The following is a 15275-nucleotide window of genomic DNA, read 5'->3' on the forward strand; positions in this document are numbered from 1 at the left end:
TCCGTATACTCAAATGGGACGATACATGGTGATGCCACTACTGTCATCGCTTCTGTTCGTCAGTCGTTGAAGGCAGCCTATACTGACCTATTTGGCCCAATGTAGCCTTCTTCCAGATTGCTACAGTTGTCTAGGCATGCAAGCTAACATTACAAATTCCATATAAGCTGGAGAAGACTTGACTGAATTTCTCAAAAAAGAGGAATGTGAAGTAAACGAAAAGGGGTGAGTAATGACAGAGGAATTAGGTAAGAACACAGTACAAGGATGACAAACCGAAAGGTTGCAGCTGATTGTGACCTTAGCCGAAGTTACTTACGGGCACAATGTGTGCGGCACCTACAAAAGTGGATATATTTGCGACCATACACAACGTCGTGTGCCTAGGGCAATAAGTAGGGGCGCGCGGTTATCCATGAGTATTTATCCAATATTTCAACTTTCCTTAGCATCTCTAGTTCATCAAATGAAGTCACTAAGCTATCTTCAGCATGATATTTGGGGTCACTGATTGCGCAAACAATACGAAAACCTTGGAGTGAACGACAACTATACAAGTACCTAGAGATATATATCTTCCGTTAATCACTCATCGGTAGCTTGGAAACCAAACAGTGAAGTAGTCTGACAAAGTTGAATACGTCAATAAAACGATTGTAAAGAGGTACGGGAGCAATACGAATGCAATTAGGAGGTCGAGTATCGACGATGATCCCTTCACTTGCCAGTCCTTCGTACAGCTGCTGGAGATTTTTCTGCACAAACAAAGTTAATTGGGCACCGCGCGCTTCTTTCTCTTTTGGGGTTACAATTTCAAACAGATTGTTTGGGAGGGAAAACTGTCCGTGTTCGATAAGGTATTCCAAATAACCCGTGAGGAGAACTGATTTTTTCCTCAACTCACTGACACCTCCACATTGTTTGAATAGATCTACGCTTGTTTTAAGCGCAGCGGCAAGTAACAGTGGAGGATTCGATATGCGATAAGCTTGTGCTCCCGTTGCTAGCTCCATGTTTCCTGTCATCTGAAATCGAGTTTCAATGCGATGGCTCCACCATCCAGTAAGTTGTGGGCCTGTAGGAATGATTCCAGGTCTAGAGATTCTCGATCCATTTATCCCCGGCTGATGATGGTGTCTTCTGTGCACAAACAGACCTCCAAGAGCTCCTGGACTACCATTCAGATACTTGTAAGAGCACCATACGGCAACATCCACATTCCATTTGTGAAGTTCAAGAACGACATTCCCCACAGAATGAGCCAAGTCCCAGCCAACACAGCACTGAGCGAATTTATGACCAGCTTCAGTTATGCGTTCCATGTCAAAGGATTGTCCAGTGATAAACTGTACTCCGGGCAACCATATGAGAGCAATTCGATGTGAATTATCCTTGATCGTTTGAACAATATCTTCCGTGCGAAGGCACCACTCTCCAGGACGAGGCTCCAGCATAATGATATTATCCTTGGGATCTAACCCATGCCAAGCGATTTGTGATTCAATCACATAGTAGTCTGATGGAAATGCCCCTTTTTCTATCAATATGCAGGATTTTGTACCCTCAGGTCGATAAAAGGTAGCTAGTAGTATATGCATGTTCACACTCAAATTAGCTGTGACAGCAACCTCATCAGTTTCAGCTCCGACGATATACTTGGCAATATCTTCAGTCAATGTAATATCGCATAGTGATGCTGGTAAGGGTCCGTTCATGTATGCATGCACTCCAAGCCCACTCCAGTTCTGAATTGTGTCTTGTAGCACGCTTGCAAGCTTCTTCGGTGGAAGTCCAAGTGAATTCCCACACAGATAGGTTACTGTATTCCCTGAGCGTTTCTCCTTCGGTGTAATACTGATAGTTGTCATCTTTTCCAAGCATTCAAATGTCGGATGATCAAACTCCTCCCTCAACCAGCCTAAAGGATCGTTGCTGTCTAACCACTGTGCAAATTCGATGCAATCAAAGCGAAGGTTTTGCTTATCAGCAAGCTGTCGATAATCCATTGTTCGAGTGTATACAGATGGTTTGGTCTGACCTGCGCTTCGGTTAAATCACAACAGACAAAGCTGTACTTGTTTTATATATGAACCTATTTGTGTTTGCCTGGTTTGTTTATATAGCTTCGTGTAAACCTGATAGTGAACAACAAGCATATCCAATGAATGTTTCAGAATGGACGTGACTACCGTGCATTTTAGTTAACAGGTCTGATGTTGTTTCATTACGTGTGCAAAACACACAACACTCAACCTAAAAAAGCGATTATCTTGCGGGTCTGCTGCTTAGATAAACTCTGTCAGTCTTACACAGATAATCTTGGACAGATATCTATCCTCCCCTGTAAAAGTTGTAGTGATATACGACGGTATTGAAGGCATCCTGAGGTGAAACAAACACTAAAGCTTACACCGTAAATCCGTTTGGAAGGAATATGCTTCAAGTACCCGCCTTCTTGACATGTATAGAGCGTTCACTGTTCTCAGGAAAAACAAATAAAGAAGCAGCCTTTAGGTGGAAAACAGTTTTGTCCTTGTTGTTGACCTCACTCAACCCGTCATACACCCGGAATGCCCATCGATTTGTGATTTTTGCAGCTAACATTGTTAAGTAAGCTAGAGCAACAACAACAGAGCTAATCTACAGATGCGAGTTTTACAGATTTTACTTCTTTTGCGTCTATTGCTCAAAGATGCCCATCCTAAGGTTCCTGAAAATGCATTCGATACATTACGCACGCATGTGTCCTTATCCGCACTCAGGAATTTCAGGGTTAGTAAACAAGAGGGTGGTATTGAAAATTAACAAAGCCGGTGGAAATATAAATACAAATAAATGGGGCAATTTAATTTAAACCAGGTGAAATACACTCATTTACAAGCCAGCTTACTTTTAACCAAATACCCAAACCAATGAGAGATTAATCTTGTTTTTCGATATTATTCGTCTAATTATGTTGCACAAAGTCGTGTGCGGTCAAGCAGTTTTCAGAAACCATCGAGTCGATCAAGGTGTTTGTTGTTCATGAAGCCAGTCCGTCTAACTTGAGGAAAAATAAAACCAATCTTGGGGATTAATACTAAAACAGTCTTTTCAGTGGTCGCCTTTGCATGGATAACCTTATATTTGACAATGTTCTTGCTTTTCTTAGTTTGAGTTTTTGTTTATTCATAGAGATCCAGTTCCGCAATTTCTTCAAAGAAAGGATTTGTTTGGATTCTCCTAGAACGCGGCTTCTAGGAAGGATGAGCGTTACGTAATCAAAACGTAATTCGCTGCCATGGGAACAGCAACACTAATTTTGCAGCTCTATTAAACTGTTTTAAGCTTCGATTCCTCTTGGAAAGACCATGTGTTTATGACATTCATCATTTTCCATGAAACCATCGATGGATTCAGTACAACTGTCTGGCTCGATTCCGCAAGGAATTTCGGTCCTTACATGGACTGTTTTGGTGACTTTGATCCCATGCATGATGGCCGAGCAAAGATACTGGTGAACCCGCGAAAAACCTCACAGGTATTTTGTGTTTCATTACATCTCTTAAGATTCAGGTCACAGAAACGGTACACGTGTACTCATTATGGTTGAGCCCAACAGCTGGACTGACAACATTTTCAGTTTAATAGCGAATTATGACAGCGATTAATGCTGGATCTCCCCAATAGAAAAAAGGAGTCTAAGTAAGATCGATCAGCAAGTCATTTTAGCAGCTATAAAACATACTGAAGACACGTCGTTTCCAGCTGTAAAGGTTCTGTCACCGTAAAATGGGAGACCGTGGTTGATTTAATCATCCCGAGACGATGGCAGCTATGTGAAGATTTCGTTCTATGCTGAAAAATCGAGAAGCTCTGTACAACTGTTTCATCCTTACTGGGAATCCTCAGCAGTACGCATCTCACGAAACTCCGGAGAGTCTCGAAACTGCAACATTCTTGTTAGTAGTTTGAACACTTAACCTTTCGGCCACGAGTGGCTGATCAGCAGCCTGATTAACTCGCACTTGGACAGGATAATGCGCCGCTCATCCTTCAATCACACGATCCGCATCACGCGGACACACGTGTTGACTGACTCCCCGAGCAACGACTTCTCAGATGGAAGTTTCGCTCACCGGGTAAAGTGTACAGTGGTTCTCGGCTTTTCAGGATAGATTGGCTTCACTGACAGGACGAAATCCCCGCAGAAAAACCCAAGTCTCCTCACACTACCAACGATGGCAGCTGGTCTAGAAACTAGGCACCGCAACAACTCTACTGACTGGATGATTGAATAATTTAGATCCCGGGATACCTAATATAGATTAATGGACATGTTGCTTGACCCAACACGGTAAAAACCCAACTGAGATTTGGCTATGACTACCCTAATATGAGTGGTTTGCCTACCGACTAAAGCCAGTCGTTTTTGTTTTCCCTCCCTTCACCTCTTTGATCCAGAAAAATCAAATCCTTGGTGCATTTTACTCAAAAAATTGGTTTCCTGAACTTACGAGCATTTTCAGTTTTTGTACAGCAAAACTTCTCTTTGGATTTTGTAACAGTGAGAAAGTCTACTAAGCCAGATGCAAAAGATTACCACATTACAGGCAGTGCGGAAAACTGCAGTGTTTAAAGAATGCCTTTTTATAAGTATAATATCGAAGTATGAGGAAGTTTTACGCTTGGATTTCAGCGTCCAATCCCCTTTCTACTCTTCAACGAATTCATAGCGCAAAGACGCATTATTTTGGACAATTTAAGGTCTTGCCTTCATATGTCGTTGCAGCTCTTAACTTCACTTTTATTTTCGAGCATAAGCGTACGCTTGTACTCGCAGAAGCTGTTGGCATCAACCGATTTATCGCCTTTCTATTCGCTCAGAAGCTAATACTGGCTAATTTCACGTTATCCTGGTAACTCAGACTCATTCTGACCTGCTTATGCCACTCTTCAGCAATCCGATAAATTCGGTTTACCATTCCTATATTTTATGTTGCAATTTACCATCACACCAGAATTTTCTCGCTCTGTTCTCTTAATGCATGTCAATCTGAATTTCATGGTTACGTTCTTGGCCAGAGATCGTCGACTTTACCCCGTCATCCATAATCTTTTGACCTCATGTGAATTTTATCATCGATTGCTTACATAAATAAAATGTCTTTACGTGACCATTGCTATTCAGCATTTTTTGGGTAATGTCAGTACATAAACTCACAGTCAAAGTGCGATAACAATGAACAAGATATCTTACTGAAAACCGTTGATTATTTTCAAATTTCTTAGTGGAAAAGGGTCATTTACATGTTCTGGAGTAGTCTTGTATCAGTGTTTATAGAGGGACGGTGTTTCAAGCAGGTAACCCATCTCCTTGCTATGCTAACTTTGCGTTCAATTCATGCTCTTCTCAGCCAAATGGGTTTCCCCAGTTTGAGTGGTTTGAACACGAGAAAGCCCAAAACGGCTGCTGAGCGCACTAAAGTCTTGAATGTAAATCGGGATACCTTTTTTATTATTTTTGTACCTTATCTGGTTGTGTGACTTCCGCTTTATATTGAAGTCCAGAGTTTGGAGTAGAGCTCTGGTTCTCTTTTGACACTATCTTAGAATATTAAGCCAAGAAACTAGTAATCACAGTTTGCTATAATTTAATTTCTGTTGCAGTGAACGCACTGTTACTCCTTTGCTTATTATCCCTGTGCGCGAAATGTTTCCTATATTCACCCATTTTAGTTAAGGTTCATACGCCACCCCTCCCCATAAAAAAACTGTTCAGCTATAACACCCTTTCGGTGCCTATCTGCCATGCCACGTGAGAGAAGCATGAGGGCTGGGATACTGCTAGTTTGCCCAAGCCTCGTTAGTTATATTCGTGGACGCTGCATATATTCAAGTTCACTTCAGGAACAGCAATCGTTTGAATCAACGAAATGGTTCTGATGGCCTTATGCATATTTTCAGCAAAGTGTACAATGATATGCGAGTTTAGTGCCCACCAAATTGAACTTGGTGTTCAAATCGACGAATGATTGCGTTGAAAGATGTGTTGCATATACGGGTGTTCTAGATTGGACCAAAGTGACAGAAAATCAAGATGAACGTGGATTTAATTACCTTTTTTCGTCTACCATATCTTCCTCTCAACTCCATCTCCGACACTAAGCCTTTGGGTGATCGACATTAATCACGAAGTTACATGAATTCAGGTTTCCGTACAAGTCGACTATACTAATCCGGCGATACTGACTGACCGGTTCTCATTGATTTTAGCAATTTCAGCAATCGCAAAGTGGCGTTAGTGCCATGGTGCCGTGGTGATTGTGTGCGCGTGACTTTTTTCACGCAGCTGGATTGTCACTCACCTATCCGTGTGTGTCACCAACTAGATCGGTACATCTTAGGCAGCGTTTTCTGTGTTCCAACTTTTTCCAACCTACATTTCAAGAGTCAGTTGCTCCCGTTTGTGCTGAAATTTTTGTCGTGTGCAGCTAATAATGCATGCACCAACAAAGCTAGGAACTATGACACTTAAAATTCCTGTCCCAGTACATCTACGCAGGCGGATATCTCCGACTAGGCGCCTTATGTATGTGTCACCAGGACAGAAGGACAAAAAATGGGAAGTACAGTTCCAACAGAGGATTATAGTTAGAATGGTCTATTGATGAGACGCGAGATAGGCTAAGGCCACAGGGTTTGATTCAAGCGCCTTTTGGTAGCCGGGCACATTCATGAGCGAAGCCCTGAGACCGTGAGCTAAGGTGACAGTTTAACCATTTTACAGGAAGGTTTTTGGAGTTCAGCTGGTAGTACAACTTCATGGAGTGCTTTACGCGCCAAAAAACATGACTAGCTATGTTCCTACCCTTTGGTAATTGGTTATATGCCTGTTGATCTGTTCGCCGAGCTTGGCAATTGATTTGCAAACATGTCCCTACCATTCGAGGAGACATCTTGAGTGCGCTGTTGAGTAGGTTAACAGTTTCCTGCCTCTTTGCTCCACGCAGTGTTTTTCGCAATCCCTGCATTGAATTTTGTGGATTACACTTGTCTACACCGTTGCATTGTCTCCCTTTGGTTTCGGTACTGCTCTTCGCAGTGCGTCAGTCGGTCTGTGGGCAATTCTCATAGAATGCTGTCCTTGCGGTCGTTTCCGAAATTTTTCTGATGTATGGTAGTGTGCTTCCGATCGTCGAGTTGGCTGAGAGACCTCCTCAGACACCTGCAGATGAAATTCCTTGAAATATCCTGTATAGCTGTCCTCCTATTTTGCCTTGGATTTATTGTGTTGCAGTGTGTTTCGATTCGCTTGAATAGTGTCCGAATGCAGCTCTGTCTGTGACGGTTTGGATGGTTACTGTGCGTAGCCTTTCTGTAGAATTCTGTTTGCATTTGTCCATTTAGCACCCTTGTGATGAGGACATCTAAAACCGCCAGCTTGTTGCTGTTTTCTTCTTGCATCGTAATCTTGATGTCATCGGAGACATGTTTTATCGGCTCTTTGTAGATCGCTTTTTTTGATTGATTGATGATGATGATGACAAAAGTACTGTCCATATAACGCCTCCACAGTTTTGGGTTTATATCTGATAATATGATCTTCTCTAGTTTTGGGATTCCAATTTTTACGATGAACCCGGAAATTGGGGAACCTATCGGCGTTTCTTTCATTTGTTCGTAGAATTGACCGTTTAATTTGAAGTACGTGATCAAGCATACGTTGAGCAGTTCACAGGTGTCTTATTTTCTCAGAGATACGCTAGGAGGTCTATGACTATCCAGTAGTTCAGCGTCTGTTGTTTTTGGGAATAGGGTTCCAGTGATGTGAACAGTGAGCTAACATCAAATGATACCAGTGTTACGTCCGCTTCTATGTTCACGTTCTTTAGTTTGTCTAAGAATAGCTGTGCGCTACTGATTGGGTGTTGCAATCCATTGGTGAGCTACTTAACCCTTCTACATAGTTTCTTTGCAAGGTTGTAGGTTGGTGTGCCTGGAAGTGACACAATTGGCCATAAGGGTGTGGTCTCCGTGTGTACTTTCGGAAGTCCGCGGAAGCGTGAGATATTGGACTGTTTGGCTCCCATTGGTCAATATTCTTCGATTGTGATCTTTTGGAGGTCCTTCAGTCACTTCAGGCTTTTATTGATTTTGTTCGCAAGTTTTTTGGTTTAGTCATCCTCCAGACGGCAATACGTGGTAGTGTCTTTGAGCTTTGTCTACGCAGTTCGATTTATCCATGATGTCGGTCATGCGTCCCTTGTCCTCGGGTAGGATGACAATGTTTTCATCTTTGTTCAAATTCTTCAATACTTCCATTGTCTGGTTTGAGAGACGGTTGACAGTTCTGTTTTGTGCGATGGCCGGTACAACAGTTTGACGGAGTTGTTGTTGGCCATTCTCATCCAGTTCCGCAGATTTCATTGCTGCCTCCAGGTTGGCCAAATCTCCAGATTTGTAACATTCTTGAAATTAAAGTTTAGTCCTTTAGTAAGAACATCCTGTTCTTGAACAGTCACTTGTTTACTAGACTGATTATTGATCCATTTTTTGTTGTTATCGTTGGTAGTGTTGGTGTTATTATAGTTGTTTCTGACCAGCCTTGAAAACTTGCTTTATGGAGTAGTTCTCTTCTTTTCCACAGGGGATCTAACTCTACGTTTTATAGCTGTACCGCGCTCTTGTTGTACAGCCGGTTCTATCATTCTCAAACAAGTGTCCCTTTCTTCCTTGGTGATTTGTCAATACTTCGTGATCCGGCTGTGCGCATCCTTTATCATGAGTCTAACCATCTGTCTACCGTTGCTTCTCACAAGCGCAGGGGCCTGTTGGTGTTTAATCGGTGGTCGATGGTTACGCTACGTAGAATGATGCGGCTTTGCAAGCACTCGTGGAGGAAAAGTAGTTGTTGTCGCGTGGATGCATGTTGGCAGGCAAAAGTCTCCCGTCGATGAGCTGTTGTGAGCGCAGAAGGCAAGAAATTGTTGGTAATGTGTTGGAATATTGGTGTAACTATGGGCACTACTGATGAGGCATGCGAGTAATATGTCTCGTTGTAATTCCGCTTTGCGTCTATTGGAAAGTGGGATTTATTATAGCATTCGTTCACATTTGAGTGATAGTCAGTGAACGTCCAAGAAAGTTCAAGAAGACCTATTCAAGAAGAAAACGGATATTCATTTTTTGAAAACCAGACTCATATAAGGGTTTCGCTTTCTTGTCCAATAGTCTTTAACTGTTCAGTTGGAGTTTTCTAATAAATAACACCTTAGCAAAGGCCTTCCTCCTTTCACTGGTGTCTCAGATGAATTAATTGGCAATCAATCAAGTGGCTACTGATCTCTTGATCATACCAACAAAATTGTTACGTTTGATAAGAGTCCTCTTATTGAAGTTGGCAATTGCTAACAGTATGTGGGTAGGACACTTTGTACTGATCTCCTGTCGAAATAATGCTTGGCGGGTGACCATTGTCTCCACATTATACCAAAGCTGTACGAGCGAGATTAGAGTAAGTCCTAATGTTCACTATCCTCACTCTAGCAGATATTCAGCATTCGTGCGTCTTTTATTCCGGCATACGCTTGTGACAAATAGGCCTATCACCCCACACATGCTTATTTTTAGTAGCGTATTGAGTGTCCCTACCTGAATGACGGCATCCATGCTGGGTAGTTTGCCCTAACGGTCTGCATGAGCTTACGTTGGAAATTAGGCGTTCAAAGAGCCACCCGTCGTGTTAAGCATCAGTGGCCTGGTCTGTGAATAGTTCGTGCTCGGTGGACTCCAGATGGACATCAACAAAGTGTCCTCCTAGGTGGATCAAGACTGTGACAGGCAAATAGGTGGTTCATTCTGTCTTCATTTTCTGAGTCGTGCGAGGACGCTGGATACCCCACACTATCGTTTTTACTCTGGAGGAGTCTAGCCAAGATTCTGCTCCTGATCTTCAGACAAAATTAGTATGTTACTTGATGGAGATCAAACGGGGTATTGTGAAGACAATCCTGTTGGATTCCGAGACGCCCTCTTATCCTGGGACGTCTGGTAAAACGTTGTTATTCGGTGCCATGGCAGTCAACCAATTAAGCGGCATTGCTTGCGTGTCTGGCCTCACTTACTCCAAATTAATCCTTCTTTCGGACCATGATAGGGTATACAAACTACAATAGAGCTTGTTGGCCAGGAACAAATGACGGACGACGGAAAATATTATTTATATTTCGGAGACAAAGATCATATCTGGTCGGTTTTCAAATCCTGTAAATTGCTTCTTGTTAGTAAGATTCCACCCTTCGGATCACCTGCCTACTGGTCTTGTGTTGCGTGTTGAAAAACTGAAACCTGTCCATTCCGTGACATTTATTTTATTGTTGTGAGTGCTTGTATTATCATTGTATAACTCACTCAGTCGGTTACACTCCTCTCTTAAGATCCAGTAGCTTGGGAGCATAACCTGTTAAGCTGATGCACAAACGCGCAAGTGGAATCCACCTGCCAGTTAATTTAGTCGTGAACCTGTGGATGACCCTAACAAGTGAATAGACACTGCTAACTTGTTCATACGTCCCAGTCATGTTTTCCTCCTTTGAAAGTGAGATGTGTACGTTATAAAATCATTTGGAACTCATCTTATATCGAATACATACCGGTCGTAAGGGAACTTCGTTCATCTGCTCCCAACAAGGCCGTGTGTTTTGTCGGTACCTAACTCAGATTTGCACCGTACTTCGATCCGATGGATTGCTTTTCCACCTCGTCATGTCTACCACTACATAATAGTGCCTTTCAAAAGAATTTTAACCGTACAATCTAACCAAGTTTGTAGGGGAGGTTGAAGTAAGGTGGCGATTACATATAAATATAGGCTGAGGCTGCCAATGCTTGCACGCACCCGCCCGGCTTAATACAGCCCACACGGAAATCCTTCTGTAATATGCCTCGTAGATTCACAGTGCGCAAACAAACCATCGTTCTGCGTCCACACAACGAGAGAGCTCATATGGGCTCAGGGAAAATCTTTTCACAACCGGCTCAATTGATCGTGCATCCTTTTATAAGGTTCTCTGATATTGGAAAACGTACGGGTTTCCGCCAGCACGGCAAACTTGCACCTTCGTCCACATTCAACAATAGAGCAGAACCTATTTTAAGGGCATAGTGATAATCATACTTTCAGAGGACGCTTAATTCTAACATTCAGTTTTCGCATGGAAAACGTATTTCCGCCAGCACGGCAAACTTGCACCTTCGTCCACATTCAACAATAGAGCAGAACCTATTTTAAGGGCATAGTGATAATCATACTTTCAGAGGACGCTTAATTCTAACATTCAGTTTTCGCATTGGTGCCCTTCGAGTTAAAAGACGACTAAACCATCAACAGAGCCTTGTAACCAAAGTAAACTGCAGTCATTAACTCACGAAACCCAGAGATCCCGTATGCTGAGAGGCCGTGGTACATTGCAACAATTTTCAAAACTAATATAATAAAAGAGCTTCGTTACACTATTTGTCCTCGAGTATGCATGGGAGCGACACAGTTTTACCTTTCACATAATTTACAAACAAGCATAACTCAACGGCGTACACCCAGGAACGGAGAGCATCGAATTTTTGCAGTTTAGCAGCACCAACAGAAGAGTTGATAGTTACTCGGTGCTACTACCAGCATTCGTTGACAACTAAACGCCATCTCATCAAGGTATCGTGACGAGACCCGGTGACAAGACTCGTGACAAAGTGCTGATGTGGATCTGAAAATATGCAAAAATCGAGGATGACCAACGTTATTTCCAATCTCCAATATTTTAACTGTTCCACAGTTTCAGCTACTGTAATGATGGAAGTAGTCTACAAAAGACCTGGTCAATATTTGGGTGTATCTCCCAATTTTCATTGCGTTTGTGGGTACCTTTTGGGTGCGTTTCGACAAAGTTTCGTGAATGACTGACTACCTAACAATCAAAATTTGTAGTCATAAATTTGCCGACCTGGTGCATACCACTTCTTAATGCCAGTTTCTACGGCATGACATAACTAGATGTAGCTCCCTGAAAAAAAGCAAACAACAAAAATCCGATGCAAACACTTCAATCAGCTGACCAATGTTTTCCTCATATTCACACAACAATAAAGCTGGAAGTTCCGTTCAGGTAGGATGCATTCGATTAGTAACAAACAACTAAAATTGAGTTTTTTTTCCAGATAACTCACTACGGGTATCGGAAAAGTAACGCACAGAATACTAGGGGTTCTATTCGAGCTTTATCCTGAGTTAACATTAGATCAGAAGATTGTTGCTGGTGAATTTGTCATCCTGTCTACGAAGGATCACTTCTGGGTCCTTGTCGCACTTCCTGGTCTGAGAGCCATCCAGCAGATGTATATGAAGCAAGCGCCTATAAGTCTTGACTGTTGGAGGCATACCGGCGCTATCAGGGAAGATTTTACACTGCTCTGAAAGACAGGCGGAACCTTGTTAGCTTCTACAATCCAGTCACCTTACGTCTGCACTGATGCCATTGTGTTTGAGCTTATTAATGATTCCACAGACAGAAATCTCCACTCACAGCACCGGAAAAATAAAAGTTAGGTCCGTACAAGTGCGCTGGAAGCTGAAGTAAATAATTGAAGGGTGTGGCAATTCTTCTGTTCTTATGTGAATTGTACGCAGGGCTCCGCCCCACTTGTACCTCGGATGAACCTCGCCACATAACCCGGCACAATTCCATCGGCTAATGGAGAGCCTTGGATTTGTGTACTTTTACTATAAGTTTCATAAGTATATTGATGTTCCCCTCATATCTCTCAGACTGTCATGATCTAAGTCAATCGTCCGTGAGATACAAATGAATCCTCAATTTGCTACCTGTGGCTTGGTATTGTGGTTAATTGAGAATCTAGTTTTCAAGGAGAATACTTTTATCTTAGTTGGACAACAACCAAATTATTCTGACATTCTAGAAACGTCGAATGGTGCTGCTTCCGCCTTTCAACTGGAAACTCCACCTGAGCAGATTGGCTTCCAGTACCAATTCACCACTCATTCTGCTTCCAGCAGGTAACTAATCATGGAGCCTCCCATTCGCCTTGTTGCCCCTGGCGGCCTCCTACTGGACCGACAGTTGAGAGTCCTAGGGAAAGGGGAAAATGTTCTTATTGGAGCAGCGTTAGGAGAGTGCTGTTGCACACGTGATGGAACAGCGTGCTAAAGCACATGATACCTGTACTCTCCTGTGGTAACCCAGAATCCATGCACCTTCACAGAGTCAGCAGAACAGATCTGCAAAACGCACCTGAAGAATTTTGCGTGAAAGTGATCTCCTATATTTCCAAGACGCAATTCCTCTTGTGAACTGCATAGTACCACTTCGTCTGTGCTCCAATTAGTTTGTCCGCCAGATGTTGTTTTATCAAGATGCGTACTCAACCAGCCGCACATATGCTAAACAACTGTACGCATTTTTCTTCACAAATGTGGACAAAACATCCATGCTGCTGGCCGTCTGGTAATCCTGCGGTTTGTTCTACTCAATATCGGGCAAGTTTAAGTCTCATATTATGAAGTATCTGTTGATTCAAATGGACTTCCATAAGTGTCCAATCAAATTAGTTTTGTTGGTCAGCGGAAGGACCATATCAACATGCTGGCTGCTCGTGATGTGGCTGTTCGACTGCTGACTTTCTTTACCAGTTTGTCGGTTGCCTCACACAAAATCACACTCTCCTTTCAGGAAGTTCGATCTGATCGGTAGTGGTGTTAACTCAGAGGTGCCACCTCATCCCTTCCGTATATGCCATTTGGTCCAATAATGTTAGCATAGGTAAGAGTGCCCTTTCTCTCAAAATGAGCCCGTCGAATGGAACCAGCGGTTTTTACGGAAGACGTCGGGCCGTCCTGTTAGCCATGATGACTGGTTTGCGTGCCGCTCACCACGCTGCTCCAAAATACCCAATGGAGACATCTGCCACCTCAAATCGTGTTCCTAATTGAGAAGTACAAACGCTCCCCACTATTTTCCGCCACTCTCGGAGAAACTACGGCGTGCTTTGAGGCCTAAATCCTCTTAAACGGGGATCATCATCGGCGGGATCCACCTTGGTTGGTCTTCGGAATGAGGCGCATTCCGTCTTCTTTCCAATAGGAATGACACTTAGCACTTTAGCCCTTCAATCTGGTAAACTAAGCAGATCGTCATCCATTTAACGAAATATGACATGCACGCATAAGCAGTCCGCTTGTCTGATTGAGACAAATGAGCCAACAGAACATAATTTGCTCATGAAGACTGCATCTCCTTTGAAACTTTACCGCAAACTTTACCGCCATTTTATCAGTTGTGGCTCTTTTCACAGAAAACCTCTGTAGGTTTGTTAGCATTTCGCTTAACTCCTCCTATCTTCCCCGTCAAGTCAAGTTCTTTCCGTCTCTGTGTGGATGAGCTAAACTTTGGTCATTTTCAAGGTGATTTCTTCATCGTTACGGCCACAGAATTAGCCCCAGCCTCGGCAGTCGAATGTGGTCTCTGGTTTCGCATTTTGCGTGCCATTAGATACAACATTAATAGAGACGTTGTCTCGTGGATAATTGGTCGGCTGTTGGCAGATACTCCTCGATACCAATGGACAGTTGGCATACTACAATCGTTTGTGAAAAATGCATTGAAGGCGTCATCTCTCGCTATACCCAACGTGGAACAATTGGAATACTGATTCGAATTAGGAGTGCTCCAAATACGCTGATGTCTGAAAAATACACGTAAAATCTGTGCTCAGCCTCGTCGTTACCTACTGTGTATTTAGTTGCACTTCCATCATTGAGTGCGATAAGTGTCCCTGTGATAGATTAACTCTGCTCGGTTCATTTTACCAGCCCATGCTGAAGGGCTTCCAGGTCAGGCTATCACGCATAATTAGGATACCATAGTCAGAGGAGCTCTTAGAAGGGGTACGGCAGTTATGTTAAGTAGCTAGGTAAGCGATTGTGATATGATCCTGAAGAATAGTTGACGGCTATATATTCTGGCAGTTTGTTGATATTTTGTCATCATCGAGGTTGTTGACATTATGCTCTGTAGCATGAAAGGTTTCTCACCAAAGTGGTTGCAAGCCGCATGCCGATCTTCGGAGAACGTTGTATTATCTCCTGGATAGCTGCACGTATATGCGCCAGTCATACTTGAGAGAGAGAATGAAAGGTTACCAAAGTGGTTGCAAGCCGCATGCCGATCTTCGGAGAACGTTGTATTATCTCCTGGATAGCTGCACGTATATGCGCCAGCCAGTCA

At 42.9% G+C, this 15275-nt stretch overlaps 1 protein-coding gene across 1 annotated transcript; it reads right to left on the reverse strand.

Moving 5' to 3' along the window:
* Positions 1-581: 581 nt before the first annotated feature.
* On the reverse strand, positions 582-2006 carry T265_04927 (hypothetical protein; the record flags this gene model as incomplete). Its single annotated transcript, XM_009169795.1, has 1 exon — positions 582-2006. The coding sequence occupies one exon, from the start codon at positions 2004-2006 to the stop codon at positions 582-584; it is 1425 nt and encodes a 474-aa protein (XP_009168059.1).
* Positions 2007-15275: the final 13269 nt, after the last annotated feature.

This window comes from Opisthorchis viverrini (genome assembly GCF_000715545.1).
Source record: "Opisthorchis viverrini unplaced genomic scaffold opera_v5_90, whole genome shotgun sequence".
NCBI lineage: Eukaryota > Metazoa > Platyhelminthes > Trematoda > Opisthorchiida > Opisthorchiidae > Opisthorchis > Opisthorchis viverrini.